The sequence below is a fragment of the Leptonotus elevatus genome, chromosome 11, assembly GCF_054856555.1.
Source record: "Leptonotus elevatus isolate MCC_2025b chromosome 11, RoL_Lele_1.0, whole genome shotgun sequence".
NCBI lineage: Eukaryota > Metazoa > Chordata > Actinopteri > Syngnathiformes > Syngnathidae > Leptonotus > Leptonotus elevatus.
In genome coordinates this window covers 18,215,295-18,241,846 of record NC_141249.1, presented here as the reverse complement: position 1 = coordinate 18,241,846, position 26,552 = coordinate 18,215,295, and the positions used below count along the sequence as shown (strand labels likewise).

Sequence of the window (26,552 nt, the reverse complement as noted above, 5' to 3'; positions counted from 1 at the left end):
CCGATAATGGAAAAGCGCCTATACTGACAATCTGGCCAAATTTGAGCATTTTCCCTTCCTTGTAATCAAGTTAGTAAATTATTGGACGTCTCTTGTCTCCTACTTCTTCTTCATTAGGTTGGCCAGACTTCTTCGGTCCCAAATGGACATGGACAAGAAAAACGTATTCTTGACCTGCAGAATGGCATTCACATTGTAAGCCTGATGATTATTTAACATGTGACACATTGTTTTCCATTATGTTTGCAAAATTAGGTTGAAGTCTTTTTGTCTCTGGTGTCTTGGATAAGAACCCTGAATAACCTCAATGTAAAACATTGACTCTACTTGTAACTTTTCTATACACTTTGTAAATTGTGGCGTGAAGCTGGAACAGGAGAACTTGGACCTGCGTTCACAGCTGTTTGCGCTGAAAGACAGCAAGCGGGACATGGAGCAGAAGCTGGACGTCCAGTCGAGTGCGCTGCTTCAGAGCACAGAGGAGACGGCACAGCACAGGAAAACGGCTTCTGCTTTGAGGTTTGTTTACAAAATACACGTACAGCGTAGACCAGTGGAGATTCTTCGCCCTATTCCAAGGCATGTCAGGAAATTATTATTTACTAGAGACTAGAGGATGTTACGGAAGCATATTGCATTCACTTGAAAATAAAAAAAAACGTCCTGTTTTTCTGACAAATTTTTTGGGGGAGCTTTGTTTTTTTAGTTTTTTTCAGTTTTATTGAATTTTTTCCCCGTTTTTCTGAATTTTTTTGAGTAATTTTTCCCTGTCTTATAAAATAATTATTTTTCTGTTTTTTTAAATATTTTTTTAAGGGGGTTTTCCCCCAGAGATTAGAGAACAAACCACAAACAGTATACACATTCATTATTTTATTGATAGCCAGTAAGTAAACATAAACATCTTATTGCATATGGAGGTATGCGGGAAAGTGTCCGCTTCCGCTATTAGCGAGTCTGCAACAAGTCACTTGGAGTTCAAAGGTAAAAAAAAAATACTTAGAAAAACAGACCAGTCTCTTTTTTTTCAGTTTTTTTGAATATTTTTTTCAGTTAAAAAAAAAAAAAAAACGTTTTTCTGGAAAAAAAAAATTCAGCCTGTTATTCGGAATATTTTTTTGACAGAAAAAAATATTCAGTAAAACAGAAAAAAAATATTCAGAAAAACAGAAAATAAAAAAAATACTCAAAAAAACAAAGCTCTCCCAAAAAAATTAGTCAGAAAAACAGGAGGGTTTTTTTTCAAGTGAATGCAATACGCTTCCGTAGGACGTCTTTACTTTTAAAGTAAAAAAAATAAAAATAAAACACAATATGCCCGAAACCTCACCAGTTTTTTTTTTTCCAGATGTGTGTCCGAGTGAAATTTGATCTTAGGTGTTTTCTTTCTATATGTCAGGCTGCAGCAGGAGCAGATACAATATTCGCTCTCTGACTTCCAACACAAGCTGTCTGTAAAGACCACCGAGCTGCACGCCGCTCAAGAACAGATGGAAATTCAAGACGAGACCATAGGTGACTATTTGTAATGCTAAATTCCGCTTTTTAATGATTCTGCTGCCTGAATTCTAAGATTTTGTCTCGCAGGGATGTTGCGTCAACAGGTGTCCAAGCACAAGCAGGAGGTGGAACGTCTTCAGCTCTCTTTCACTTCGCTGGATAAGGAGAAGGATGGCCTGCAGGATGAGGTGGATCAAAAAGCAGAGAAGCTGGTTGTTCTTCAGGGGGAACTTGAAAACAAGGTATTGGGTAGCTCCTCCAAATGTCTGTTTATGTCTCCTGTTAATTTGTGAGTCAGATTGACCCACTGTTGCTAGATATAATCAATGTTTATTGTGTGTGTGGGGGAGGGGTTGGTTTGACACTTTTGAATTATAAAACAAGCCATTGATCAAAATGACTCATGGACAATATTTCTTCTACTGAGAAACAAACATAACAGCAGGGTTAAGCTTTTCAAATAAGCTTGTTGGGAGCATGTCAAAAGTTTCCAAAGCAATAATTGCAAATGCACTGTAATGTCATTTTGTTCTTTTAGGCGAAGACGCTTGATGATGTGAGGCTCACAGTCACAGCAATGGACAAATCTATGGCGTAAGTATTTTTTTTAAAGCGCCATCATACTTCGTAGGGATGTAACGATATCCATGTGTGCTGCTTTTAATATTGTGGCATGACGACGACGATATTGTGGCAGTATTAATATCACGATATTGCCGTTATCGTTACAGCCCTAATACTTAATGGAGAGTTTTGTGTGTTAGTCAACTGCAGGGGGCGCTAAACAGCCGCGTGAGGGAGATCGCCAGTCTGAGGAAACAGTTGGATAAAGCCCAGATGGAACTGGCGGGACTACAGAAAACCAAAGAGATCACAGCCAGAGAAAAGCGAAGGCTTCACGACGACCTGACCACCATGACCAGAGAGAACCAAGTAAGGATCACGTCTTTTTTTATGATCATCTTGCATCATATTTGACAAGCAAAGAATGAACACTAAGTTCTGCTTCTGTTGTCTCGTCCAGACGGTCCATGTGGAGATGGAAGAGGCTTTACGTGAGCGTGATGAGCTGAAACTGCGAGTGCATTCTTACATAACCGCGGTAGCCAGGATTGAGAACCTGTTGAAGACGAAGGCAGGAGAAAATTGCTACACATGAAATTTTTATATACCAAGTACCATCTCAGAAAATACTAGAATGAGAAGAAGTGACCAAATCAATGCAATGTAATAATTTCCTCATCCCATCCCATCCGGTTCTGACAGCCTTGGTAGATTTTCGTCTGTTTTAGCAGTACTTGCTCGGTTTTATTGTACAGTATTTCCCTTGAAGCGCCACCTGACTATGACTTGTTGGTCCCGCAGGATCAGGAGAACCTGGACCTGCTGGAGCGCTACCGCACGGCCCACTTGGACGTGGAGGAGCGGGAGCACCGGCTGCAGCAGATCGAAGAGATCAAAAACTCCATCCGCCTGGAGCTCCTCTCGTCCGACACTGAACGCCGGCACCTGCGCGAAACCCTCAGCCACAAGGAGCTCGAGATCCAGCAGGTGACACCAGGGTTATTATAGTATTGGAATTTTCATTTTAGTTCGTTTTTATTTCGTTTAGATTTTTTATTTTTATTTTTGTTATAGTTTTCAGGGTGGTTCTGTTGGTTTTTATTAGTTTTAGTTTTCTTTTTTAAATGCATAGTTTTACTTTAGTTTTAGTTGGTTTCAGTATTAGTTTTCGTTTTTGTTTTTTTAACTCATTCACTCCCAGCCATTTTCACTGAAGCGACCCCCTTCGCTCCCTTGCTGTTTTACTGGATTTTGACTAATTTTGCAAGGCCCACAGAATATTGTGTTCTATTGCTATAAAAACATGGAACCTATCAAAACACAGATTAGAGTCTCTTCTTTTATCAGGAAAAAAATTATATTTTTATCTGTTTCCATTTTGCAGCAATTAGCATTCGAATATAGCTAAGTTTCATCATTATTCACAAATCTTTTTAAAACAGTGGGGAAAATAGCTTTTTGCAACATGGCCCTGTTTGATCTCTTATACTCTACTGCCACCTGCTGGCCGTTTTTGTAATAGCTACCATTGCTTCAATTGTTCTCTTCAGTAAGGCTGCATCAAAGCCTTCTGTTTGCACTAGCATATAAAAACGTATTAATATGCTTTTGGGACCATGGTAATATTTAAAATAGAGCAAAAGTATTTTTGTTATTTTATTTCGTTAACTAAAATAACATTGGGTGAGACGCACAAACCTATCGGAATTAAAAAATTATGATTTGTATTCTTTTTCTTTTTTTTCTTCTCCAGCATATGCAAGCCCTGCAGGCCTACGAGGCCAAAGTGTCGACGCTGGCTCGAACCATGGCCCGACTGGAGGAAGAGCTGCGCAAGACCCAGGAGGAGAAAACGTCTCTCGTCTCTGACTTGGCCACCGTCAGGGAGCTCTGCGTCAAACTGGACTCCGCCAAGGAGCTCACCGCGCGACACGTCACGTCCAAGAGCATGGAACTCGAGAGGGTGAGCCAGGCACTATGGATGAGTGGGTCACATGTTTGGAACTGTAGGCCAACGTTTACCAGGATATACTCGCTTGCTAAAACTTGAGACTGCTCCCATCCAGATGGAAGGAGAGCTGGAGGACGTGCGCTCTGAAGCGGAGCTGCTGAAAAAGCAGCTGGCTAGCGAGCGACTGGCGGTGCAAAATCTGGAGAAACTGCTGTCCACTAATCGCCACAAGGAGTTCCAGACCCACCTGACGGCCAGCGAGAAGGAGTCCGAGCTCAAGGTCCTGCGAGACAGACTCACCCTGGCTGACAACAAGAAGTAAGGATGGTCTGACTTGAAAAAGTCATTCCTACTCATGTGCTCAATTGTCTTACGAGCCAGGACAAAAAAAAGCTGTATATCAAAGAATATGGAATAACTTTTGTACGACAGCGCAGAGCACGCGAGGGACGTCTCCAACTTGCGCACTAAAGTTTCTCAGCTGCAGGCAGAGATGGACGTCCTCAACAGACAGCTGACGTCAGAGCGCTTTGAACGGTGAGTTCAATGACCCCTGACCTAGTATTGAATGCTATATTAAATATGTATATGTCACTGGTTTGGTCCATATACAGTACTGCAAAAATGTAATCAAGTGTTTTCCAAAGTAAAAGCAGAGTTTGGTTAGTATTTGGTTGTCTGTGTGCTGGCAGCGAGAGAGCCATGCAGGAAATGCGGCGGCAAGGTCTGTCCGTCTCGCCGCTGCGGAGCTCGTCGTCGCTCAACGTCTCGACGGGTTCGCAGCGCACGCCCATCAACAGCTCCACTGACAAGTCAGACAATTAATACATCATTTTTGTTCATGTTTCTACAGTACATACAGTGGCACCTTGACTTAAGAGTGCCCGCACTTGTCGGTTATTGGAGTTACATTCCATCACTCGGTCCATTTAACTGTTACAATGACTTACTTTAGCTTTTATTGAAAGAAATTAACTGCGCGCGTGTGGGCAAGGAGAGCTACTGTTGCCGACTTTCAGCCATTTTTTTAATGGGAAAAAGTCACAAATATTAAAAGAGAACACTCGTAAGTCAAGGTACCACAAGTGCATCTCAATAATATTTCAATTATGCTGGAAAACTTTTATTTTGAGGGGTTTTGTTCTTAACATGAAACGCTTTATATTCACTACTTAGACTTGAATAGAACTACAAAAATAAATAATTGTTTCTATCATATTCTAATTGATTGAGATGCATAAAATGGCAAATGTGTATATATTTTTGTATTTGTTTGACCTTCTTCCATAAATGAAACCACAGTAGAATCGCCCTACCAGTATTTGTCAATTAGTATTTATTGAGCCATAGAATTATGTTTGAATTGTTTCACACACATTTTGGATTTTCTACTTTTCTGTAAAAATATTGTATACCTCCATAATTTTTTCCTCACTATGTAATAAATATGTGTTTATATTTACTTTTGAATAAACATAACATTGTTTCTACAGTTTTCTCCCACTGTGACCTGCTGCATGTTTAACCATCAACAGAATGTGAGACATTTTTTTGTGACATCAAATAATTAGGCCTTTACAATGCACCAATTTAGTGTGATTAAATGGTATGGATGTACAGTGTTCCTCCACGAATATGGACCGAGCCCTACCACAAGCAGTGAACATATCTGGGTAATTCATCTTTCCATTTAAGATGGGAATATTTTTTTCTAGATGCCATTAGATGGCAGCTAAGCACTACTTTTGTCAAAGTGAAACTCCTCAACTTGCTTCAACAACGCCTCACATTCATGTAGATGGTTGTGGGACTAAACCCCCTTCTTTTGGGGTTACATGAGTTCAGGGTCTTCTATCAGGTGGGCCCAGAGCTGAGCTCTTGTTCTTGGTTGGAGCTGTCGGGAGGCAATTGACGAGGAGCGGCTGGTTGGTCGACGGGCGAGGAGGCCCTCAGGGGCCTGAAGGAGATATCCTGCGAGGGCGTGTCCTGGAGGGCATCACTGTTGGGAGAAACGACACTGGGACATCAGGAAGCGCAAATTGCCTAACACAGGCAGTACGCCGGTAATGTGTTTAGAAAGTTTTTCAAAAATACACCTATGAACTATTTCGAGCTAACATTTTCCTTGTGGCTAAATTAAATGAACAATTGTGACAGTGAGGCATTTCCCATTCCAGAAGACTCACCGCTCAAGGACTTTGCTACTCAAAACCTCCATCTTGGCCTGCAGCTGAGTGACTTTCTCGCTGAGATTGGTCACCTCCCTCGTGTGCGCCAGGCTGCAAAAGCAAAAACACCGGCGACCATTTAAAGCAACATTTCTCCAATCAAACATGTGCTCTTACATCTTGTTGTCGGCCACGGTGAGCCTGTGACGTAGGGCCTTGAGCTCCGCCTCCTTCTCCCTGGCCACACGGTGGGCTTGGAACATCTCCTGCCGACTGGCGGACAGCATGGCCTCCATGTTGCGCACCGCCATCTTCTCGCTGGCCAGGTGCTCCTTGAGGAGGACCGCCTCCGTCAGAGCGTCCTCCTGTCTCGTGGTCGCCTGCGCGACACGCAGATGTTGGTGGGAAGTAAGTACAAGTAATTGGTTACTGTGCTTATGTCGAATTTTCAATGATGAAAATAGTTTTTGTTTATTTTTTTAATTCTAATGGAATATTATTTTAGTCATATTTTTTAAATTAATCAGCAGATTAATTGGTTGTCGGAATTTAACATAGAAATTGGCTTTCGCCTTAAAAAAAACATTCATATCGGGAGGGCCAAAAATGTACATTTATGAATAATTCAGTGTACTTTTAAATGAGTTGCATCAGTACATCCACTTATACCAGAGCCTCACCCTCTCCAGTTCCATGCTCATGTGCAAAATCTGGCGGGCAGAGATTTCCTTGTCAGAGTCCATTTTGACGCAGAGTTCTCTGACCGACGCCAGTTCGGCGAGGAGAGACACTTTCTCCTCCTGAAGTACGCGGACCTCCTCTTCCAGTTGGGACAACCCGTGGGCGAATGTCGCCACTTGCGTCTTGTACGTCTGCAAGTCCTGCATGTGCTAGAGAGGCAAAGACATTTAGTCTGTTGGTTGGCAACCAGTCCAGGACGTACTCTGCCTCTTGCCCAAAGTCGGGCAGAATGAAATGTAGTCTCACCTGATCAAGCTCTTGCTCCTTGTGCCCGAGGGCTTCGTGCAGGCGCTGGCGTTCCGTCTCGGATGAGCGGAGCTCCAGGCGGATGGAGCCGATGAATTCCTCCAACTGCTGCAGCCGCTGCTCCCGCTCTTGCACGTCCGAGCAGGCTATACGGAAGCGCTCCGCAAGGTTTAGGTTCTCCTGATCCTGCAAGGGAAGACCTACATAGTCAGCGGATGTTTTCAACACATAGTTCAGAGCAGATCTAGGAGATGAGATGGTATGAATGTTGCATATCACAATTAGCATGACCAAAATTAGAACACACTGAGAATCATAACGTTAGACCCACAAGCCACAGAAGACTATAATTGACCCCCTTACTTGTCACACTGTGGCCATGTGACAAGGGTTAAGGTTTCTAGAATAAACAAGGAGGACTCATTCAAGGTTTAAGTTTGGGACCTCACACCCCAAACGAGAATCATACGACTAGACCAGCAAGCCACAAATGAAACTTCATTCACATGGGCCACCTTGTGGCAAGTGCCAGAGGGAAAAAGAGGACAAAATCCTTTAAAATGGGGCTCATCCAGGATCTCTCGCACCCGAAGCGAGAATCATACGACTAGACTAACTAGCCACAAAATAATTTACACCGCTCCGTTACTTGCCACATGGGCCACGATGTGATACTGGAGAAACGGGGAAAGAAAACCTTTAAAAGAGGGATCGTCCAGGATTTGAACCAAGGATCTCTCGCACCCAAAGCAAGAATCACACGACTAGGTCAAGTTGGTCAACGATCCATGGAAGTGATTTCATGTCCCCCTTGTTTTCACATGGGCCACCGTGTAGCAATTGCGAGAGGGAAGGGGACAAAATCCTTTTAAAACAGGGCTTGTCCCGGATTTGAACCCAGGACCTCTCGCACCCGAAGCGAGAATCATACGACTAGACCAACGAGCCACAAAAGTTACTTTATGTCGCCCTTACTTTTCAAATGGGCCACAGTGTGGCAATTTCGAGAGGAAAGGGGACAAAACTCTTAAAATAAGGCTGGTCCGGGATTTGAACCCAGGACCTCTCGCACCCGATGTGAGAATCATACGACTAGACCAACGAGCCACACTTCTAGTCCTAATCTGTACTCGGGCTGCAGGATTTCAGGCCAACTGGAGAACCTGCCAAGAGTCAATCATGTGAATTACAGTTTTCCCTTACCTTTGTCTTCAAGATGTTCTCAATCCTGGACACCGTATTGACATAAGAATGGACTCTCTGTTTCAGTTCCTCCCGCTCACGTGAAGCCTCCTCCATCTTCACCTGTGCAGCCTCGACAAGACGATTCAGTTTGAATCAAGTTACTTTAGCACGAACAGCATATTTATTTTACTGACTTGCTTCTCCTGCGTCACGGCGGCCACGTCATCCTGCAGCCTCCTGCATTCGCTGATGATCAATTCGTTGTCTCTTGTGAGTCGCAAAAGTGCCTCCTGATGGGTTTCCAGAATCTTCTGAGTGGCCAGCTCCCTCTCCCGGCTTTTCTGTTCCACCTCCAGCTGTCTGGAATGCAAAAACCAACAGACGACATGAGCTGTGTTGATTTCTGTTGACTCTTGAGGATGGAGATACTCACATCAGAAGTGCGATTCGTTATTGTTCACATTCTTTTCCTGAAGAAAATGGTGTGCTATTAGTGCATCTATGTGCACAGATGGCATAAAAAAAAATAATCCAACAACATGGAAGCAACCTTCTTGCCGAGCTGCTCCTGGAGAACCGCCAGCCTCTTGGTCTTGGTCACCACGTCCTCCTGCAGGACGTCCTTTTTTATGCACAACGCCGAGAAAGAAATGCGAAGAGCCTCGGTTTCCTGCTTGTGCTGGCAAACCTGCTGACTCAGCGACTCTGGCATAAGACATTTGTGGAAATTGAGCCAAAAATGAGACAAAGGTTTACCGAACGGAATGAGGGCTACCTCCGTACCGATTATGTCCTTCAGGTTTTCCATCTGGGAGTGAGCGGCTTGTAACTCATCATTCTTTACAGACAGCATTTGTTGGAGGTCCAAAATTGCATCCTGAATCTGCTGTTGTTGCCGCCTTAAGATAAGATGATGACATCAATGGAATTACTATGGTATCTTCACTTACGAGTGAAACTTATAAAAAAAATAATGTTGCTTTGTTAGATTATTTTTTTTCTTTGTGTTGCTGACAAAACTTTGACTGGAGCCCTTTTCACACTGCACTTATCAAGGTGCAGTCTGCCATTTAAACAACTGCTCGGAACATGAAAAACTCACAAGTTGGATTTGACTTCGTCGATCAAACAAACCTAAGACTGGAGGCTGCTTGTCTCTGCCGCGCCGCCGCCTCCGCATTCTGAACCAGCGCAGCAGAACGAGCATCGAGTTCACGGTCCCGTAGAGCAAAAATCTGCGAACGCAACTCTAGTTTCTCCTGCTCCAGCTTCACCTCGCAACACACAAAACACCAGTCAGCAGAATCACAACAGTGAGAAGTCCCACAAGAACTTTGGAATTTGAGGTAAGAGCTTAAGAATCTAAAATTAGAAATATTAGCAGTAAGTCAGATGAAGATGATAATGTTCATTGTGCGCTATGGTGTTCCACAGGGTTCAATTCTGGGGCCTCTGCTGTTTTCATTTCATTTCTTTAGGAAAACGGCGGTGATTGTTTTAAAGTTGATGATTCTCATCTACCTCAAGTAATACCACAGCTACCACTTTTCAAAAGCTGCATTTTCAATACTCTAGCTCATTGTTTTGTTTTCTATCTAGTTCAGAATGTATCTCATTGAACTTTCGCACAGGTGAAAGGTTATTCTGGCTCAAATCAACATTCCAGATTAGAAAGTGTTGACAAATGTCACGGAGCTTACATTGTGAATGGCATTCTGCAGGTCGAGAATCCTGATTTCCTGTTCACATCCGTACGGCAGCGGGGAAGTCAGGCCGCCCTGATAAATAGTCAAAACTTTCAAGTCTATGCCGCCACGAGCGTTGTTGTCAAAATAACTTTAGTGATAGAGTAAAACAGGAAATAGGACAGCTAATAATGAAGTGCTTACCTTCAATCGCTCCCTCAGAGAGTCTTTTTCAGCCGTCACCCGCTGGATTTTTTCTTCTGCTATTCTAAGCTTCTCTTTCAGTTTCAAAACTTCATTTGCGCTTGCGTCAACATGTTGCAGCTGCTTTTTTTTTCCCATTTAAAAAAAGTAGTCTCAATAATTTCATATTGATGCAAATGACCAAGAATTTTCTACATTACTTGCCTCAAGTTCCTGTCTGTCTTTTTCTTCTGTCAACTGCTGGATTTTTCTTTCTGCCTGTCTGAGCTTCTCTTTCAGTTTAAAAACTTCATTTGCGCTTGGGTCAACATGTTGCAGCTGCTTTTTTTTTTCCATTTAGAAAAGTAGTCTCAATAATTTCATATTGATGCAAATGACCAAGAATTTTCTACATTACTTGCCTCAAGTTCCTGTCTGTCTTTTTCTTCTGTCAACTGCTGGATTTTTCCTTCTGCCTGTCTGAGCTTCTCTTTCAGTTTAAGAACTTCAGCAGCTGAATTTGCGCTTGGGTCAACATGTTGCAGCTGCTTTTTTTTCTATTTAGAAAAGTAGCCTCAATAATTTCATATTGCTGCAAATGAACGATAATTGTTTTACGTGACTTACCTCAACTTCCTGCTTGTCTTTTTCTTCTGTCAACTGCTGGATTTTTTCTTCCGCCAATTTAAGATTCTCTTTTATTTTAAGAACTTCAGCAGCTGCATTTGCGCTTCCGTGAACTTGTTGCAGGTGCTTTATTTTCTATTTAGAAAAGTAGCCTCAATAATTTCATATTAGTGCAAAAGAGCAAGATTTTCTTTTTTCTTTTTTTTTACATGACTTACCTCAACTTCCTGCTTGTCTTTTTCTTCGGTCAACCGGTGAATTTTTTCTTCTGCCAGTTTAAGATTCTCTTTAATTTTAAGAACTTCAGCAGCTGCATTTGCGCTTGCGTGAACATGTTGCAGGTGCTGTTTGTTCCCAATTAGAAAAGTAGTTCTGATAAATTCAGATTGGTGCAAATGACGAATAATTTACGGCGTGACTTACCTCAACTTCCAGTTTGTCTTTTTCTTCGGTCACCTGCTGGATTTTTTCTTCCGCCAATTTAAGATTCTCTTTCATTTTAAGAACTTCAGCAGCTGCATTTGCGCTTGGATCAACTTGTTGCAGGTGCTTTTTTTTTTATTTAGAAAAGTAGCCTCAATAATTTCCTATTAATGCAAAAGAGCAAGATTTTTTTATATATTTTTTTACATGACTTACCTCAACTTCCTGCTTGTCTTTTTCTTCGGTCAACTGCTGAATTTTTTCTTCTGCCAGTTTAAGGTTCTCTTTCATTTTAAGAACTTCAGCAGCTGCATTTGCGCTTGCGTGAACATGTTGCAGGTGCTGTTTGTTCCCAATTAGAAAAGTGGTTCTGATAAATTCATATTGGTGCAAATGACGAAGAATTTACGGCGTTATTTACCTCGACTTCCTGTTGGTCTTTATCTTCGGTCAACTCCTGGATTTTTTCTTCTGCCAATTTAAGATTCTCTTTCATTTGAAGAACTTTAGCAGATGCATTTGCGCTTGGACCAACATGTTGCAGCTGCTTTTTTTTCTATTTAGAAAAGTAGCCTCAATAATTTCATATTAGTGCAAAAAAGCAAGATTTTTTTTTTTTTTTTTTTTTACATGACTTACCTCAACTTTCTGCTTGTCTTTTTCTTCGGTCAACTGCTGATTTTTTTCTTCTGCCAGTTTAAGATTCTCTTTCATTTTAAGAACTTCAGCAGTTGCATTTGCGCTTGCGTGAACATGTTGCAGGTGCTGTTTGTTCCCAATTAGAAAAGTAGTGCTGATAAATTCATATTGGTGCAAATGACGAAGAATTTACGGCGTTATTTACCTCGACTTCCTGTTGGTCTTTTTCTTCGGTCAACTCCTGGATTTTTTCTTCTGCCAGTCTGAGCTTCTCTTTTAGGTTTGAGATTTCATCAGATGTGATTGAGCTGTTTTTTTGCTATGGATTAAGAAATGTAGTGATGTTGATTTTATCCATATTCGTAAAGATGACAATGACGTCTCAGTACTAACTTTCAATTCCTCCATAAGTGAGTCCATTTCTTCAGTCAACTGCTGTATTTTATTTTCTGCCAGTCCGAGCTTCTCTTTCAGCGCTGAGTTTCCGTCAGATTTATTTGAACTGCTCTTTTGCTGCACAGTTTAAGAAATATTTCATTTCTGTTGAATTTAAACATATTTGTAAAGAACACGCGGTGGCTCGGGGCCTACCGTAACCTTCAATTCCTCCATCTGTCCGTCTTTGTCTTCCGTCGCCTGCTGTATTGTTTCTTCTGCCAGTCTGAGCTTCTCTTCCAGTTTTACGATTTCCGCAAAGGTTTTTGAGTGCTGCTCGTCGTGTTCCAGCTGAATTTGCTATGGAAAAGGAAATGTAGTTTTATCCTGAGTGAAGAACAGACACAGACTTCCAGGACTTACCTTCAATTCTTCCATCTGTGTGTCTTTTTCAGATTCCACCTGCTGGAGTTTGTCTTCTGCCTCCTTGATCTTCTTTTCCAATTTCAACATCTCAGCGGATGTTTTTGTATCGTGCTCCTCGTACTGTAGCTGCTTTTGCTACGGAAATGCAAGTGTGGACACATTCAATTATAACTGTCATGTTAGAACGTGGGCAGTCATCTGGTACCTGCCTGAAATTCCTCCGTCAGTGATCCTTTTTCAGAAGTCAACCGCTGAAGCTTTTCTTCTGCCTGTTGGAGCTCCTTTTTAAGTTTTGAGATTTCAGCAGAGGCCTCCGAGATTTGCTTTGCATGTTGTTGCTGCATTTGCTAAATGTTGGGAAATGCATGTTTCACGAGCCATCGCAATGCTAACAACACAAGTGCTCCTACAATACCAACATTCAGTTCCTCCATCATTGCATCTTTGGAAGTCAACACCTGTGAGATTTTTTGCTTTGCCAGGTGCAGCTCTTCTTTCGGGTTTGTGAGTTCAGCAGATGATGCTGCATGCTGCTCTTGCATTTGCTGCATGAGGAAATGTGTTTTTCATAAATCCATGCCAAGATATGCTACGATACACAGGAAGTGATCTGCTACCAACCTTCAATTCTTTCATTTTTGCATCTTTTTCACCCGTCAGCTGCTGGATTTTCTCTTCTGCCAGTTTGAGTCGCTCCTGGAGTTCGGATATTTCTTTGGTGTGTTGCTCACATAGCAGCTGCTTTTTCTAATAATTTAAGAACTCCTTAGGCCTACTTGGAAATAACCAAATGTATATACGCACATTAGTGCATAACCTACTGCACAAACCTGAAACTTTTCCATGAGTGAGTCTTTTTCAGCTGGCAACAGCTGAGTTTCTTCTTCTGCCAGGCTTAGCTCATTTTTCTGGTCCAGATAATCCGCAGACGTGGTCGGGTCACGCCGCTCGGGCTGCAGCTGGTTTGGCTACAGATTGGGGATATGTCTTTTAGGCATGGACAAGGTCAGGATGCTTGTTCTAGGAATTGGGTGTCTAAGTGTGTATTTATTGAAAATCTGAAGTCTACCGACGTATGATTGAAATTCAAAGGATGACGGATTCAAAATTCCAGCGAAAAGGTGCAGGTATCGTACACGGACAGATGTGACACTAAATATACATTTTTCAATCGTGGGGAAAGAGGTTGTAGAGGCTATGTGTGTTAAATAGCCATCATGAGTAGTATACGGGACGGTCCCGTTTTTTTTATTTTTATTATTATTATTATTATTATTATTTTAAATCTAGTCAGCAAGTAAATTGTTTGGGATATGTGCACGTTAATCACACAGTTGTCATAGCGATAGCTGCTGGCATCGAGCAAAAAATGTGGCATAGTGGTGAGTAGGGCTAGGTATCGAATAATCGATTCTCCTTTTCAAGCCTGATATAAATTCATAAAACCATGAATCGATTATTTTAATATCTTTTGCCATAAATTTATTAGAAAAAAGGCTGATTTTATTTTATATCTTACTGTTTTCTTCACATACACTGTTCACATGAATTTAATAGTATTTTCTTACATTTATGAAAGACCTGACTAATTGTACCTTTTAAGACAATTCTGAATCTTTTTAATTTATATTTACAATGATTGAATTAGAATTAATAAAATATTTTCATCTCATCCTTGCTGATGCCAATGTTTATGTAATTATGTGATTTATAACACTAAATCATTTAACCAGTTACTCCCGCCGCAAAATTTTATTTTGAATCATGTCCTTGAGATTTAAGAAGACTTTTTTTGTTCCATATTTAATCAATATCGGACAGAAGTGAAGTGAATCCGGGGGGGAAAATCGAATCAAACTAACTCTTGTGAATCGAAATCGAATCAATTGAGGAAATTAGAATCGATACCCTGCCTTGGTGGTGAGTGCATTGGATTATTTGCAGCTGTCGAACTGTCAAACAAGATACATTTAGCATTAGCTAACATAATAACAACCAGATTGACTAGCGATTCAATTTGTTAGAAATAGTTCCTGGAGAGAATTTATTGTACATTTCATTTTCAGTGTAATCGTACTGTGCTGATTTTTTTATTTTGAAAATCTGGTCACCCTAAACATGATGCAAAACTGTGTCGCTATACATGAGCCATTGGTACTAACCTCAAGTTCCTCCTCCAATGCGTCATTTTTTGCCTGTTGGATTATTTCTTCTGACAGCTTGTGCTCCTCTTCCGGGAATTTTTCTGACGTATTTAGTTCGAGTGCCTCGCGCTGCAGCCGCATTTTCTGTGGAGTATCAAGTTAGCATGAAGCAGTCTTCTGCGTTTGCTTTTGTTACAGGTTAAGAGACATCTGTTAAGTCCAGTGGTGTACTCGCCTTCAATTCTTCCACCAGAAAGACTTTTTCTTGTGTCACTTGCTGGAGGTTTTCTTCTACGAGCTGGAGCTCCTCTCTCAGGTTCCGAATGTCATCGGCTGCTTTTGAGCTTTGGTGGTAAGGTTGCTGTTGTGTTTTCAACAAAATGACGATGATGTGTTGGGCGACGAGGCCTGACGAACAGCACTCACTAGTCATCTCTTACCTCAATTACGGGACTGCTCTGCCTGTCTGGACTGCTCTGCCTGTCTGGACTGCTGGAAACTCGAACGTTCTTATAGTGTTCAACCTCCTGACGATAATGATTCCTTTCCTCTTCCAAACTCTTGACAAAGGCGTCCAGACGCGACGGCAAGCAATCCATTCCGCAAATGCCGTATTTGGTCCGCCAGCCCTCCAATTCCAGCACCATGACTTTCTCTGGAGAACAGCAACTTGTGGATCACTGGAACAAAATCCAAAAGAAGTCAAAAAGCTTACCAACGGACATCATCTTCTGCACTTTGCCCTCCAGCCTGCTTTTCTCTGCCGCCAGGAAATCCACCATTGCCTCGAATTTGTCATTCTGCTCTTTTAGATGCCCCAACTGATCTCCAAGTTGGTATTTTAGTAACTCCTGGTCGGAAAATTCCTGAGATGCAAATCCCCGCCCAGACACAAGAAGAGTCGGGCAGTTTAGAGAAGTTTCCTTATGACTACGTTTTCAATTGGGCTTACATTGTGAATGTCGTTCTGAAGGTCAGTCCTCGACTCTTGTTCATGTTCTTCTGGGAGATCTGAAGTCTATTAAGAATCAGGCGTTAAAAGGGGGCAGAAGGAAAAACCGACCTCAGTTTTACTTTGTACTGTATATGCAGCCCTCACCGTTCTGTTTTTACTCAGCTGACCTTCCAAATCTTTATTGACTCCCTGTAGCTTCCGGATAACAACCTGTGGAAGAAACAGATCTTCACTCTTTGATGGTTCTCCCGGACTTGATCGAAGCGATCTTAGTTCATTCTCACTTTTAGATCTTGCAATTTCATTTCGGCCTTTTCCAACTTCAGCTTCTTATCCAGCTCCAGCTTCTTAGCTAGGTTGCGGATGACTGTGATCTCTTGGCACAGTTCGTGGTTCTTGGAGGTGATCTCGGCCACTTTGCTGGAGGACTTTTGCCGCACTCCCTTGAGCTTCTCTTCCAGTGTGTTATTAGTCTCTTGCAGTTCATCAATCTGTGTACGGGTGACGCATGCAAAAAACACATTGATGTCAAATGAATGTCTGAAAAGGGAACTACCAGTGTCTCGGGCTGACTTACTTGGATATTTAAGTGATGTATGTGCCCTTGAGAATTTTCCAGCTGTGTTTTTAATTTTCGGAGTTCCCTCTGAAACAGGTCGGCTGTGTCCGAATCATCAGGCGGGGACACAGCATGATTGTTTCCATCTAAGGAAGGACAGACCAGGTAAAGAACAATATTTGATCACTGTGACGTGATTATCATAGTCCACCCCAGAATAAAAAAAAAAAAATGGCTTCATCCTCCATGAACCAGAAAATAGCGCACAAACACACACAAATACAATGCTCCACAAAAGTGTGACTTTACCTACTGCCTGCACCTCTGCGTTCAAATCTTTCCGACGCAGTTTACGGATGAGCCTGGCCTTTTCTTTGCAGTCCTTCTCCAGGCTGTGGATCTCTCGTAAATACTGCTCGTTCAAAGACTTCAGTAACGCGAGGTCTTCGTCCAGCTTCGAGATGTAAACCTTCAACTCTGGAACGAGAAACAAGACGCTTCGCGGGGTCTGCTTATGGTCACAACCTCACATGACCTACCTTTGGTCACGTGGGCCTTCTCGCCCCTCAACATTATGAGGTCAAGGTGGAGCGCTTGGTTCTCCCGGGCCAGGCAGGCATCACTGTTTAGGCTTTCTTTCTCCGACTTGTCTGTTGATCGTTGGGATTCGCGCAGGCTTTCGGTGGTGTGGACCAGATCACTGCATTAACGACATTATAATGTTGATTTGAGTTTGAAAAATTCTTACGGAAGTGCACAACTGATTGTCACTTTCACAACCTGTAGAAATATCAATTGTCATATAATAATGAAGAGTAAAGACTCACACAAATACGTTTTTGTTCCAAGACAAGAAAGAGAGAAATGACGGTTGCACCTGAAAAGTTGTTCAACAAGTGGCGCAGACTCTTCGCCAAGGTTGTGATCGTAGCCCAGCATGTGCAGGCGACCCCTCAGCTTGGACCATTTGCTGCTTTTGTTGATATCCATGACGCTCGTCTGCCACAAACAGTGGGAAATTCATAAGCATCGAGGAAAACTTGTATTTCCAAAAGGGAGAATAGATATTTTTGTCACAAATAGTACTAACAGGTGGCAAAAACAGATCATCATGCAAAAAGTAATACAGTAGGCTACTGTGACACTCACTTGATTTATCTAACTCACCCGCAGTTTGATTCAGGTTTCAGTTTTGTTGAATTGGGGAGGGGGGAGGTCAACAAGTTTCTGTCATAATTTTTTATGGTCACTTGTGTGGTACCCTGAAGTATCCTGGCACCTTTGTAACAAACATTATGAATAATATGCCTATAGCACGCAAGTACTGTACAGTGAATATTTTATATTTAAAAAAAAAAAAAAAAAAATGCAACGACGTGCTTGTCTTTATGACGCGTTATAACATGGGATCAAAGACTTGATCGTGACTTCCGTCGTGATTTTTGAAATACATTTCACAATTTTAATCGAACAAGTACAAACGTCCTGTCAAAAAAAAAAGGAGGGGGGTTTCTCGGAAGTCGCATCACCGTACATTAGCGCCTGCTTGTTATAATGTTAAAACCCGTAGCTAGCTCAATGATGCTAATTAGCGCAATTATGCTAGCTGATGACGTCGCGCGACGCTGGCCGTAAACATTAGCCAACCTTTCATCTGCGGCCGCTAACACCTAATATTGTCGCCTTCGTGTTTTTCATGCGGCCTGTGTATATAAAATTCTTATTTTTAACTAATTAACGTGACGTTTGCTGTGTATTTACGTAACTGGCCAGTGGCGCTGTTAGTAAAAAGTAGCGGATGGTCAAGGCAGGGGGGGAAATCCGGGCTGGAATACACTTCACCTCCACTTTGGAATTGTCAGCTGTCAACTGGGAATCCTGACCCACAGAGAAAAGCAGTGATGTCACTGTGGAGCTACCACATGGGACGGGGCAGGTGCAACCGGCCGAGAAAGAGAATAATGTGAAGTGGTAGCAGGACCATCTCACAGAGGTAAAATTAAAATGCCCTCCAAATTAGAAATATAATCATACCCAAATGTTGTTGTTATGCAGCCCAGAGCCGATCCACGCCTCCATGGGGGCTCTAAGAAAAACTAGATTCCGTGGCCTAGTGCTCTTTCTGCCCAAAATATTATTGATCATTCATAACTTGTGCAACCATAGCAGTGTTTATAGTGTGTAAAGAGCACAAATGGACGACTATCCCTTTTATAACAGATCTATACAACAGATGGATGACTTGTCAAATTTTAATTAACCACACATGTACCTGTCACATTTTTATGTCATATGGTAAGCAGCTCGGTATTCCTTCCAGATGCCATAGAGAATGCAGAACCATGAAGCCATACCTCTTACAAATCAGCTTCCACCAAAATCGCCTGATCATTCATTTGGAGATGACCGACAGCCGCTGGCAGATGGAAGGTTTGTTGAAAATCCAATGTGCTTGTTGCTTAACGGGGTGTGACCAAGGGCTGCTCGATAATGAAGCTAATAATCACGATTATTTTGGTAATAATTGAAATCACGATTAGGACGATCATTTATTTTTTGGTACAAAACAAGAAAATGTTTAAATTCTTTGAAATACAATAATTATGCAAGTTCCTCTTGGATGAAACATAATGTATTAAATTAGTTATTTTAAAATAAAATAAAATGTGCAAATGTATAAATTTAAACAACTCAAAATTAGTATTAATAATAATTTTTTGGACGATTATGCAGATTTTGTAATTGTGGAGTATAATAATTGTAATTGAATTTTGATTAATTGCACAGCCCTATTGTGACCCCCAAATTCGAAAGCCCCCTACTAAAAAGTTCAAACAAAAGGACTGTGGACCAGTGATTGCAGTAAAGGAAAATGCCATGACAGACAGAATGATTTTTCTTTTCTTTGTCACTGTTTTAAATGAAACTTTATATATCAAAAGTACTAGCGGTATTGGTACTCTGAATCACTCAAAAAGTGAACACCTGTACTGGTATGGGTCTGAAAGTGGTATTAAACATCCCTAGTACTGATGAACTGTAGTGGTGAATTCACCTGACATTATTTCCATTAAGCAAAACCTTTGGAGGTTCCACTGTATGTCGATTTTTGTCCAGGACCTGCTTGATTTCCTTGACGTTTCATTTCTGTAGGTTGCAGGAAGACGTCCTCAAAGTCAAATCTGACCTGGACAACGCCCACGGGTGTATACAACTCTTACTCACCCAAGTAAGTTAACAGCTACTGTTTGTGAGAGTAGTTCATGTTGTCACCGAGTCCCACCAAACGCTTGTTCTAGGTGGCCGAGAGGGACAAAGAGATCAATAATCTGAATCATGCACTTCATGGACCTCGTGAAGTCATCTCTTTGGAAGCTCAGAACAACACCAATAAGAAACTGATCGCCTATCTTACCCTTCAGGTGAAATACAATGCGCGCCTATTGAATTGTAACGTCTTAACTGATTTCTACAATGTGAGAAGCCTGAAAAAGATCGCAGTGTGTTCTTACTTCTTGTGTTGATTGCGAAATGCTTCATCACACAGATCGAATACCTGCAAGAGAGCAACAAGACGCTGGAGCAAAAGCTGGAGGGACTGCAAAACAAATCGTCCGCTGAAGTGGCCGAGCTCTCCATGAAGAACATGGAACTGTGTCGAGAGCTGACGCAAAAGATCAACATCATGAAACGGGCCAAGATGGACAGGAAGCGGGTGCTGGATATCGCTTATCGCAACTTGTCCGCTTCCAAAGTGAGACTACTCGGTGGGTGTTGGGGGGGGAGATGAAGAAAATGAAGTCGATTACAAAATGAGGTTTTGTTTTTGTGCTCTCTGTCTAAACAGGAAGTGATTGTAAGTCAACAGGAAGTCATTAAAGATTTAGAGGATAACCTTTTAAAATTAAGAGTGGTAAGTTGCTGCATAAGGATAATATGCTGTTTTTCATTCCATGACAAATTTCGAGGCAAGAATATTGAATTGATCCTCAAAAATATTGAGACTATATATACCTCCATAGGGTTGAGGTCAGGGGATGACCACACTTGAGTTGTTCAGCCCTAATCTTATTTTAATAGCTGCTAACTCGTCCTGCTTGAGAATTATTTTGATTGATTTGACTTAATGTGTTTTTTGTAGAGGTGTAAAAATTAGTTTGCTAATTTAAAGTTTCTTTTTTTAACGCATGATAAATGACCGCCCCTTACTTTGGAAAGCCTGTAACACAGCAGACCCCTCCACGTCAAAATTTAGCAGTAATAAATTAATATATAATAATGCATGCTGTGGAAACTGGGGTCAAGTTGTTTTTTACAATTTTAAAAATGTGTAGAATTTCACAGGTTACTTCATTTTATGTAGTTCTTAACTCATTCACTGCCATTGACGGCCATAGACGGCAAAAAATCATTTCAACTATTTCTATCAGTTTAACATTTTTTTTCCACTTTTGTTAACAAGAGTATGAAAACCCAGAAAAAAAATGTATTGTATAAATTTTAATCGCCTGACGCTCCTAATTTTTAATAATCTTTTCTTTTTTCTTTAAGAAAAGAAAAGATTATTAAAAATTAGCGGTGTCAGGTGATTACATTTTTTTAATCGTAATTAATCGCATGACTTCACTAGTTAACTCACGATTAATAACAAATTTTATATCTGTTCTAAATGTGCAATAAAAAAAATCTAGGTTTTCATACTCTTGTTAACAAAAGTGGGGAAATTTTTTAACTAATAGATATAGAATTTTTGACATCTATAGGCGTCAATGGCAGTGAATGAGTTAATATAAAAAGCACTGAGCTGTCACCGTCTTACAAATGCAAATATGCCATCTAGTGGCAGAAAAATTACCTCAACACATCAATATCACACAAATGTATGAATGAAAAGATGCAGCCATTTTCCCTCCACTTTTATGTTAATGAGTATGAAAACTTAGATTTTTTTTTTGTTTATTTTATTGTACATTTAGAACAGATATAAAAAAAAATTGCGATTAATCATGAGTTAAATATTGAAGTCATGCGATTCATTTCAATTAAATTTTTGAATCGCCTGACACCCCTAGTTTTTTCATTTGTTGTTTTTCCCTGTTAACACATAAAAACTTGTTACTCGTTTAATAATGTGACACAACCTCCTGAAATAGTTCTCCTATAATGAGTAATGATAATACAGTAATTTGGAATATAGTGTATGCTATCCATTAGGTGGCAGCAGTTGTTCTTTCCCATTTTATGATTCCACCTGTTGTGTTTTTATATTCTCAGGAGCTTCCAGAGACCAGTTCAAATAGTTCAATCGGATTGGATCGGATTGTTGACCTGGAAAATGCCGTCCGGAACGTAAGTCTTGATTGTTTTAACACACTTGAGTCCTTGCAAGTAGCTAAGATGCCTTGCTTGTCATGGTTGGACAAGACTCTCTCTTTGTTTACCACAGAAATTGTAATAAAAGAGGCAAATTATCCAATCAGATGCACTTAAATTGCTGTTCTGTGTTGAAGCTGGAGCGGGAGAGGCTGGAGCTGCGTTCACAGCTCTCGGTGCTCAGAAACGGCAGGTGGGACGCGGAGCCCCGGTGGGCCTTTCAGCCTGCCGAGCGGCTTCAGGATGCAGAGACGGATGCAGCGGTGGCGGCAACGCACCAGAGGAAAGCCGATCGCGCTCACAGGTTTCTTTGAAAATAAGATGTCCTTTTTAATGCGTGTATGACAGTTTAAAAATTTTAAAAGTTACATGTCTAGTGAATAAAGTTTGAAATGTGACTCTGTTGGAGAGTATTTCCACTGTTTTTCTATTAGAGCTAATGGAAAATGTTTGTGTCATTTGTGACAGTCAACTCCAGGGGGCGCCAAACAGCCAGGAACGGAATCTCGCCGGCCTGCCAAAACAGCTGGATGACTCCCAAGAACGCATTGTTCAAGAGAACATAAGGTTACAAGATGATCTGACTGCACTAACCAGAGAGAAGCAAGTAATAATAATCATTATCTGTGGCTTGTCTTTCTCCTTTCATGTTCATATTTTTGGCTTCAACACCAAGTTGTATTTTCTCTCACCTGGTTTAGGCTGCACACGCTGGGATGGAGGTGGTTTTGCGTGAGCGGGACGAGCTCAAGCTGAGCGTGCACTCTTACGTCAACGCGATGTACAGGATCGAGGACCTGCTGAGAACAAAGGCAAGGAAATTCAGTTCATGATCCTCTCCGGCCATGTTAGAAAGAAAAAACGCACACAATATATGTTAACCGCAGGATCAGGAGAATTTCGAGCTGGTGGAGCGCCTGCAAGCGGCCCAGTCGGACCTGCGAGAGCGCGAGCGGAGGCTGCAGCAGGTGGAGGACCTCATCGGCGCCATCGGCGTGGAGTTGCGCAAAGCCCAGGAAGGGCCGGCCGCTCTCCTCTCCGACCTGGCCTGCGTCCGGGAGCTCTGCGCCAGACTGGACACGGACAACGAGCTCGCCGCGTGCGAGCTGACGTCCAAAAACATGGAGCTCGACTTGGTGAGTGCGGCTGGGGGGAAAAAAAATAATAATCATCATCGCGATTATTTTGATTGATGTTAAAATCACGATTAACTTATTCACTGCCATTATTTGGCTATAGACGTCAAAAATTCATTTGAACTATTTCTATTAGTTTCACATTTTTCCACTCTTGTTGACAAGAGTATGAAAACCTAGAGAAAAAAATATTGTACATTTAGAACAGATATAAAATTTGTGATTAAACGTGAGTTAACTATTGAAGTCATGCGATTAATTACAATTAAAAAATGTAATCGTCTGACGCCCCTCATTTTTAATAATCTTCTTTCTTTTTTTTTTAATTAGGGGCATCAGGCGATTAAATTTTTTCAATTGTAATTAATCAAATGACTTCACTACTTAACTCAAGATTAATCACATATTTTAAAATCTGTTCTAAATGTACAATACATTTTTTTCCCTAGGTTTTCATACTCTTGTAAACAAAAGTGGGAAAAATGCGAAACTAATAGAAATAGTGCAAATGAATTTTTGACGTCTATAGCCGTCAATGGCAGAGAATGAGTTAATAGCCTCACTTGAGTTTTTATTCAGAACATTGCAATGTGAATTAAATTGTCCTTGTTATCCAGGTTAAAAAGCAGCTGGAGAGTGAGAAGGCGACCGTGCGTAACCTTGAGACGCTGCTCGCCGCCACTCTTCAAAAAGTCAGTGACAAAGAGGCCAAGCTGAGGGCGCTTCGAAACCGGCTCACACCAGCTCAGAATATTACGTAAGGAAAACTCTTTTGGCTGTTGAACGTGTGGCCGCGGTTCACTGACACAAATCTTGGGTAGCAGATAAATACGTACTATTTACCGCATTGACCCCAAAAATATTTTCACCTCACCCCCAACGTCTTTTGTCACAATAATTATCTGACAGCTCAAATTACATCATATCAATATTTTCACTAAAGATTGTGAATATTCACTCATTCACTGCCAGCCCAGTTAAAATGGATTTTTGACATTTATAGCCATCAATGGCACTGAATGAGTTAATTGCGAGTTAACTCGTGAAGTCATGAGTTTAATTACGATTAAAAACTTTAATCGCCTGACGCCCAAATTTTTTTTATATTTATATTTATTTAATATTTTCTTTACTTTTTTTTTATTCATTAACTGCCGTTAACGGCTATAAACGTCAAAAAATTATTTGAACTATTTCTATTAGTTTAACATTTTTTTCCACTTTTGTTAACTTATGAAAACCTAGACTTTTTTTTATTATACATTTAGAACAGATATAACATTTGTGATTAATTGTAAGTTAACTAGTGAAGTCATGCGATTAATACAATTTTTTTTAAAATAACAGCCTCTTGCCCCTAATTTTTATTTCAAATTTTTTTTTTTTATGAATTTATGGCAGTGAATGAGTTAATCACATATTTCATATCTGTTCTAAATGTACAATAAACAAAATTCTAGGTTTTCATATTCTTGTTAACAAAAGTGGAAACAAATGTTAAACTAATAGAAATAGTTTAAATTAATTTTTGACGTTTATAGCCGTCATTGGCAGTAAATGAGTTTTAATGTCACTCCGCTTCTGCGATGTATGATATCCATCTGTACACCGTGAAAAAGTTCAACGTTCAGGTTAATAGCTCCACTTCATAAACGAGGACATTCTTATTGGTTGTTTAATGATATAGTTTTACTGTACAAGCACAGAAGCAAAATATATATATATATTTTTTAAATGGCCGCTAACGTTTTGCTGTTTGTCAGCGGCGACTGCAACCATGCGAGAGAGGTGACCAATCCTCAAGTACCTCGGCGACAGACGGAGACGACCAACCGACCGAACGCAAAACAGACCGGGGAACAGTGAGTTAGTCTCCATCTCTGTAGGATTTTTAACACATAAAGGAAATATATTGTTTGTTTTTGACAATTTAAAACAGTTCCCAGTAGTCTGTTCGCACAACTTTGTTAAAAATAGTGCAAGGGTTGAATTACGGCACACACATCTGTCCTCTTTCATCCGGTAGAAGCTGCTGAGTTAAAAAATTTGCCTATGGCGCATTCGAAGGACACTTTGGGGATTATGTAGACGACCCCGTGTACCCCAAGATTATTAATTCTCATTCAACAGGCTTTTCTGGTTTTCAAGGTTGTTTTATTTTATGATAACTCTAAAAAGCGGGGGGGGGGGGGGGGGGCATTATCATTATTGACATTTGCTTTTAAAAAACAAGATTTAACTGAAACTGCATCTTGCCTTTATGAAACTATCTAAAACTAATTCTAACTGTAATAACGATATGATTTGTTTTTGTCTTTGTCAATTAAACCAGTCACTGCCATTGACTGCTATAGACGTCAAAAATTCATTTGAACTATTTATATTAGTTTAACATTTGTTTCCACTTTTGTTAACAAGAATATGAAAACCTAGAATTTTTTTTATTGTAGATTTAGAACAGATATAAAATTTGTGATTAATCGTGAGCTAATTTTTTATAATCTTTTCTCTTTTTATCGCGTCAGGCGATTAATTTTTTGAATAGTAATTAATTGCATGACTTCAATCGTTAACTCACGATTAATCACACATTTTATACCTGTTCTAAATGTACAATATTTTTTTCTAGGTTTTCATACTCTTGTTAACAAAAGTAGAAAAAAATGTGAAAATAATAGAAATAGTTCTAGTGAATTTTTGACTTCTATAGCCGTCAATGGCAGTGAATGAAATAATATCATATGTGAGCTTTAGGGCTTCATTTAAAATGTATTGATTTCCATATTGCTGTCATTTGAGAATTTTGATTTGATTTATAACACGCTACTTAGTAACCTTTTTTTTGTGTTCATCTTACACTCAACAAATATTCAATTTTTTTTTTACTATTTATAAAAATGAACTTTTTCAGAAAAAAAAGAACCCGCTCTAAACTAATTCAAATGAACTGAATTTAAAAAAAACTCAAGTCAAAAGAAAATCAAACTAACTGTCCAAAACTTTTATAACCCTGCTGGTATCTTGTCATGCTTTCAGACATGTGAGCTTCAGGGACTGACTTGCAGTGAGACCACCACTCGAAAGCCTTCCGTAAATAATGCTTTCCAGCTGCTGGACTGGAGCGTTCTACGTTAGAGGGGCCCAAAGTGGACCTTAATGAGGCCGTAAAATGTCTTCATCATTGACTTTTTGGCTTCTTAGATAAGGCGGTAGCGGCTTTGGATTCAAATAAGGAAAATAGAGACTACGAAGCAGTAGCACTGTGGAACCCTGCCACTCAATCTACCACAGGGTTCCTTTACTTTTATATATATATATCTATATTTATTTTTAGATTTCTCAGCCTTTATGAGCCCTCCCATGTTGTAAATGTTTACATGTAATAGCGGATCAGAACTAAAAACTTGAACATTGGCCATGATGCTACATCAACTGCACAGACGAAGCAATAGCGCCTTGTGCTAAACCTGCACTGGGCACAAAAACACGGTCTATGACATACGTTCATAAAAAAAAAACAAGTGATGAACGATCAGAAATGTCTCAGCACTTTGCTTTTGGCACCGAGGTTTTTTTTCCACCAAGTTCAAATGGGTTTTGCTTGGTGACAAACACTAATTTTACTCAATAATATGCACATTTTTATAGCTTTTATAATGTTTGTGTGTCCTG

At 40.5% G+C, this 26,552-nt stretch overlaps 3 protein-coding genes across 6 annotated transcripts in view; 2 read left to right on the top strand and 1 right to left on the bottom strand.

Annotated features, from left to right (window-relative positions):
- The window catches only part of LOC147166310 (centrosomal protein of 135 kDa-like), a 10,175-nt gene extending 4,608 nt beyond the window's left edge, over positions 1-5,567 (top strand). Inside the window, exons 14-25 of one of the 2 annotated variants that reach the window (XR_015096465.1) lie at positions 118-195; positions 368-519; positions 1,400-1,515; positions 1,588-1,742; positions 2,039-2,094; positions 2,265-2,433; positions 2,525-2,635; positions 2,866-3,051; positions 3,818-4,027; positions 4,131-4,333; positions 4,453-4,552; positions 4,708-4,855. Coding sequence is in view for 1 of the 2 variants with exons in the window: in XM_086089030.1 (XP_085945156.1) it covers positions 118-195; positions 368-519; positions 1,400-1,515; positions 1,588-1,742; positions 2,039-2,094; positions 2,265-2,433; positions 2,525-2,635; positions 2,866-3,051; positions 3,818-4,027; positions 4,131-4,333; positions 4,448-4,552; positions 4,708-4,840 (1,674 nt within the window). In the remaining variant the exon portion in view is untranslated. Of the gene's footprint in view, positions 1-117; positions 196-367; positions 520-1,399; positions 1,516-1,587; positions 1,743-2,038; positions 2,095-2,264; positions 2,434-2,524; positions 2,636-2,865; positions 3,052-3,817; positions 4,028-4,130; positions 4,334-4,447; positions 4,553-4,707 lie in introns of both variants that reach the window. The other variant, XM_086089030.1, reaches the window with a different exon arrangement.
- On the bottom strand, positions 5,320-17,917 carry LOC147166309 (uncharacterized). The gene is made up of 40 exons (XM_086089028.1): positions 17,539-17,917; positions 17,249-17,370; positions 16,911-17,071; positions 16,681-16,848; positions 16,390-16,517; positions 16,097-16,303; positions 15,957-16,022; positions 15,810-15,875; positions 15,573-15,723; positions 15,298-15,512; positions 15,093-15,218; positions 14,876-15,001; positions 13,544-13,681; positions 13,335-13,460; positions 13,133-13,258; positions 12,923-13,060; positions 12,711-12,848; positions 12,504-12,647; positions 12,306-12,425; positions 12,118-12,231; positions 11,913-12,038; positions 11,695-11,829; positions 11,490-11,615; positions 11,274-11,399; positions 11,069-11,194; positions 10,851-10,985; positions 10,646-10,780; positions 10,449-10,565; positions 10,245-10,367; positions 10,056-10,133; positions 9,490-9,623; positions 9,139-9,254; positions 8,906-9,060; positions 8,550-8,711; positions 8,374-8,484; positions 7,171-7,356; positions 6,864-7,073; positions 6,361-6,563; positions 6,202-6,294; positions 5,320-6,014 (listed from the first exon to the last, which is right to left on the bottom strand). The coding sequence occupies exons 2-40, from the start codon at positions 17,359-17,361 to the stop codon at positions 5,870-5,872; spliced, it is 5,313 nt and encodes a 1,770-aa protein (XP_085945154.1). The 5' UTR covers positions 17,362-17,370; positions 17,539-17,917; the 3' UTR covers positions 5,320-5,869.
- LOC147166308 (uncharacterized) lies at positions 9,549-26,552 on the top strand. 3 transcript variants are annotated; one of them, XM_086089032.1, is made up of 14 exons: positions 9,549-9,701; positions 18,692-18,801; positions 19,525-19,600; positions 19,671-19,793; positions 19,919-20,125; positions 20,219-20,284; positions 21,646-21,720; positions 21,882-22,048; positions 22,213-22,351; positions 22,446-22,556; positions 22,632-22,880; positions 23,498-23,637; positions 24,644-24,742; positions 25,917-26,552. In XM_086089032.1, the coding sequence occupies exons 2-14, from the start codon at positions 18,704-18,706 to the stop codon at positions 25,936-25,938; spliced, it is 1,572 nt and encodes a 523-aa protein (XP_085945158.1). In that variant the 5' UTR covers positions 9,549-9,701; positions 18,692-18,703; the 3' UTR covers positions 25,939-26,552. The 3 variants fall into 3 exon arrangements, with proteins under 3 accessions (XP_085945158.1, XP_085945157.1, XP_085945159.1); XM_086089031.1 differs by lacking the exon at positions 9,549-9,701 and adding an exon at positions 17,757-18,364; XM_086089033.1 differs by lacking the exons at positions 9,549-9,701; positions 24,644-24,742; positions 25,917-26,552 and adding an exon at positions 17,757-18,364 and having other exon boundaries at positions 23,498-23,641.

Bases quoted from the DNA above. Each gene is read 5' to 3' on its own strand.
- LOC147166309 (XM_086089028.1), bottom strand. From the start codon at position 17,361: ATGGATATCAACAAAAGCAGCAAATGGTCCAAGCTGAGGGGTCGCCTG. The intron at 12,648-12,710 runs GTAAGTCCTGGA...CCTTTTCCATAG, and splicing joins CACAGATGGAAGAATTGAAG to CAAATTCAGCTGGAACACGA. The intron at 10,986-11,068 runs GTAAGTCATGTA...TTTTCTAAATAG, and splicing joins AAGACAAGCAGGAAGTTGAG to AAAATAAAGCACCTGCAACA.
- LOC147166308 (XM_086089032.1), top strand. From the start codon at position 18,704: ATGCAGAACCATGAAGCCATACCTCTTACAAATCAGCTTCCACCAAAA. The intron at 22,049-22,212 runs GTTTCTTTGAAA...CATTTGTGACAG, and splicing joins AAAGCCGATCGCGCTCACAG to TCAACTCCAGGGGGCGCCAA. The intron at 22,881-23,497 runs GTGAGTGCGGCT...CTTGTTATCCAG, and splicing joins AAAACATGGAGCTCGACTTG to GTTAAAAAGCAGCTGGAGAG.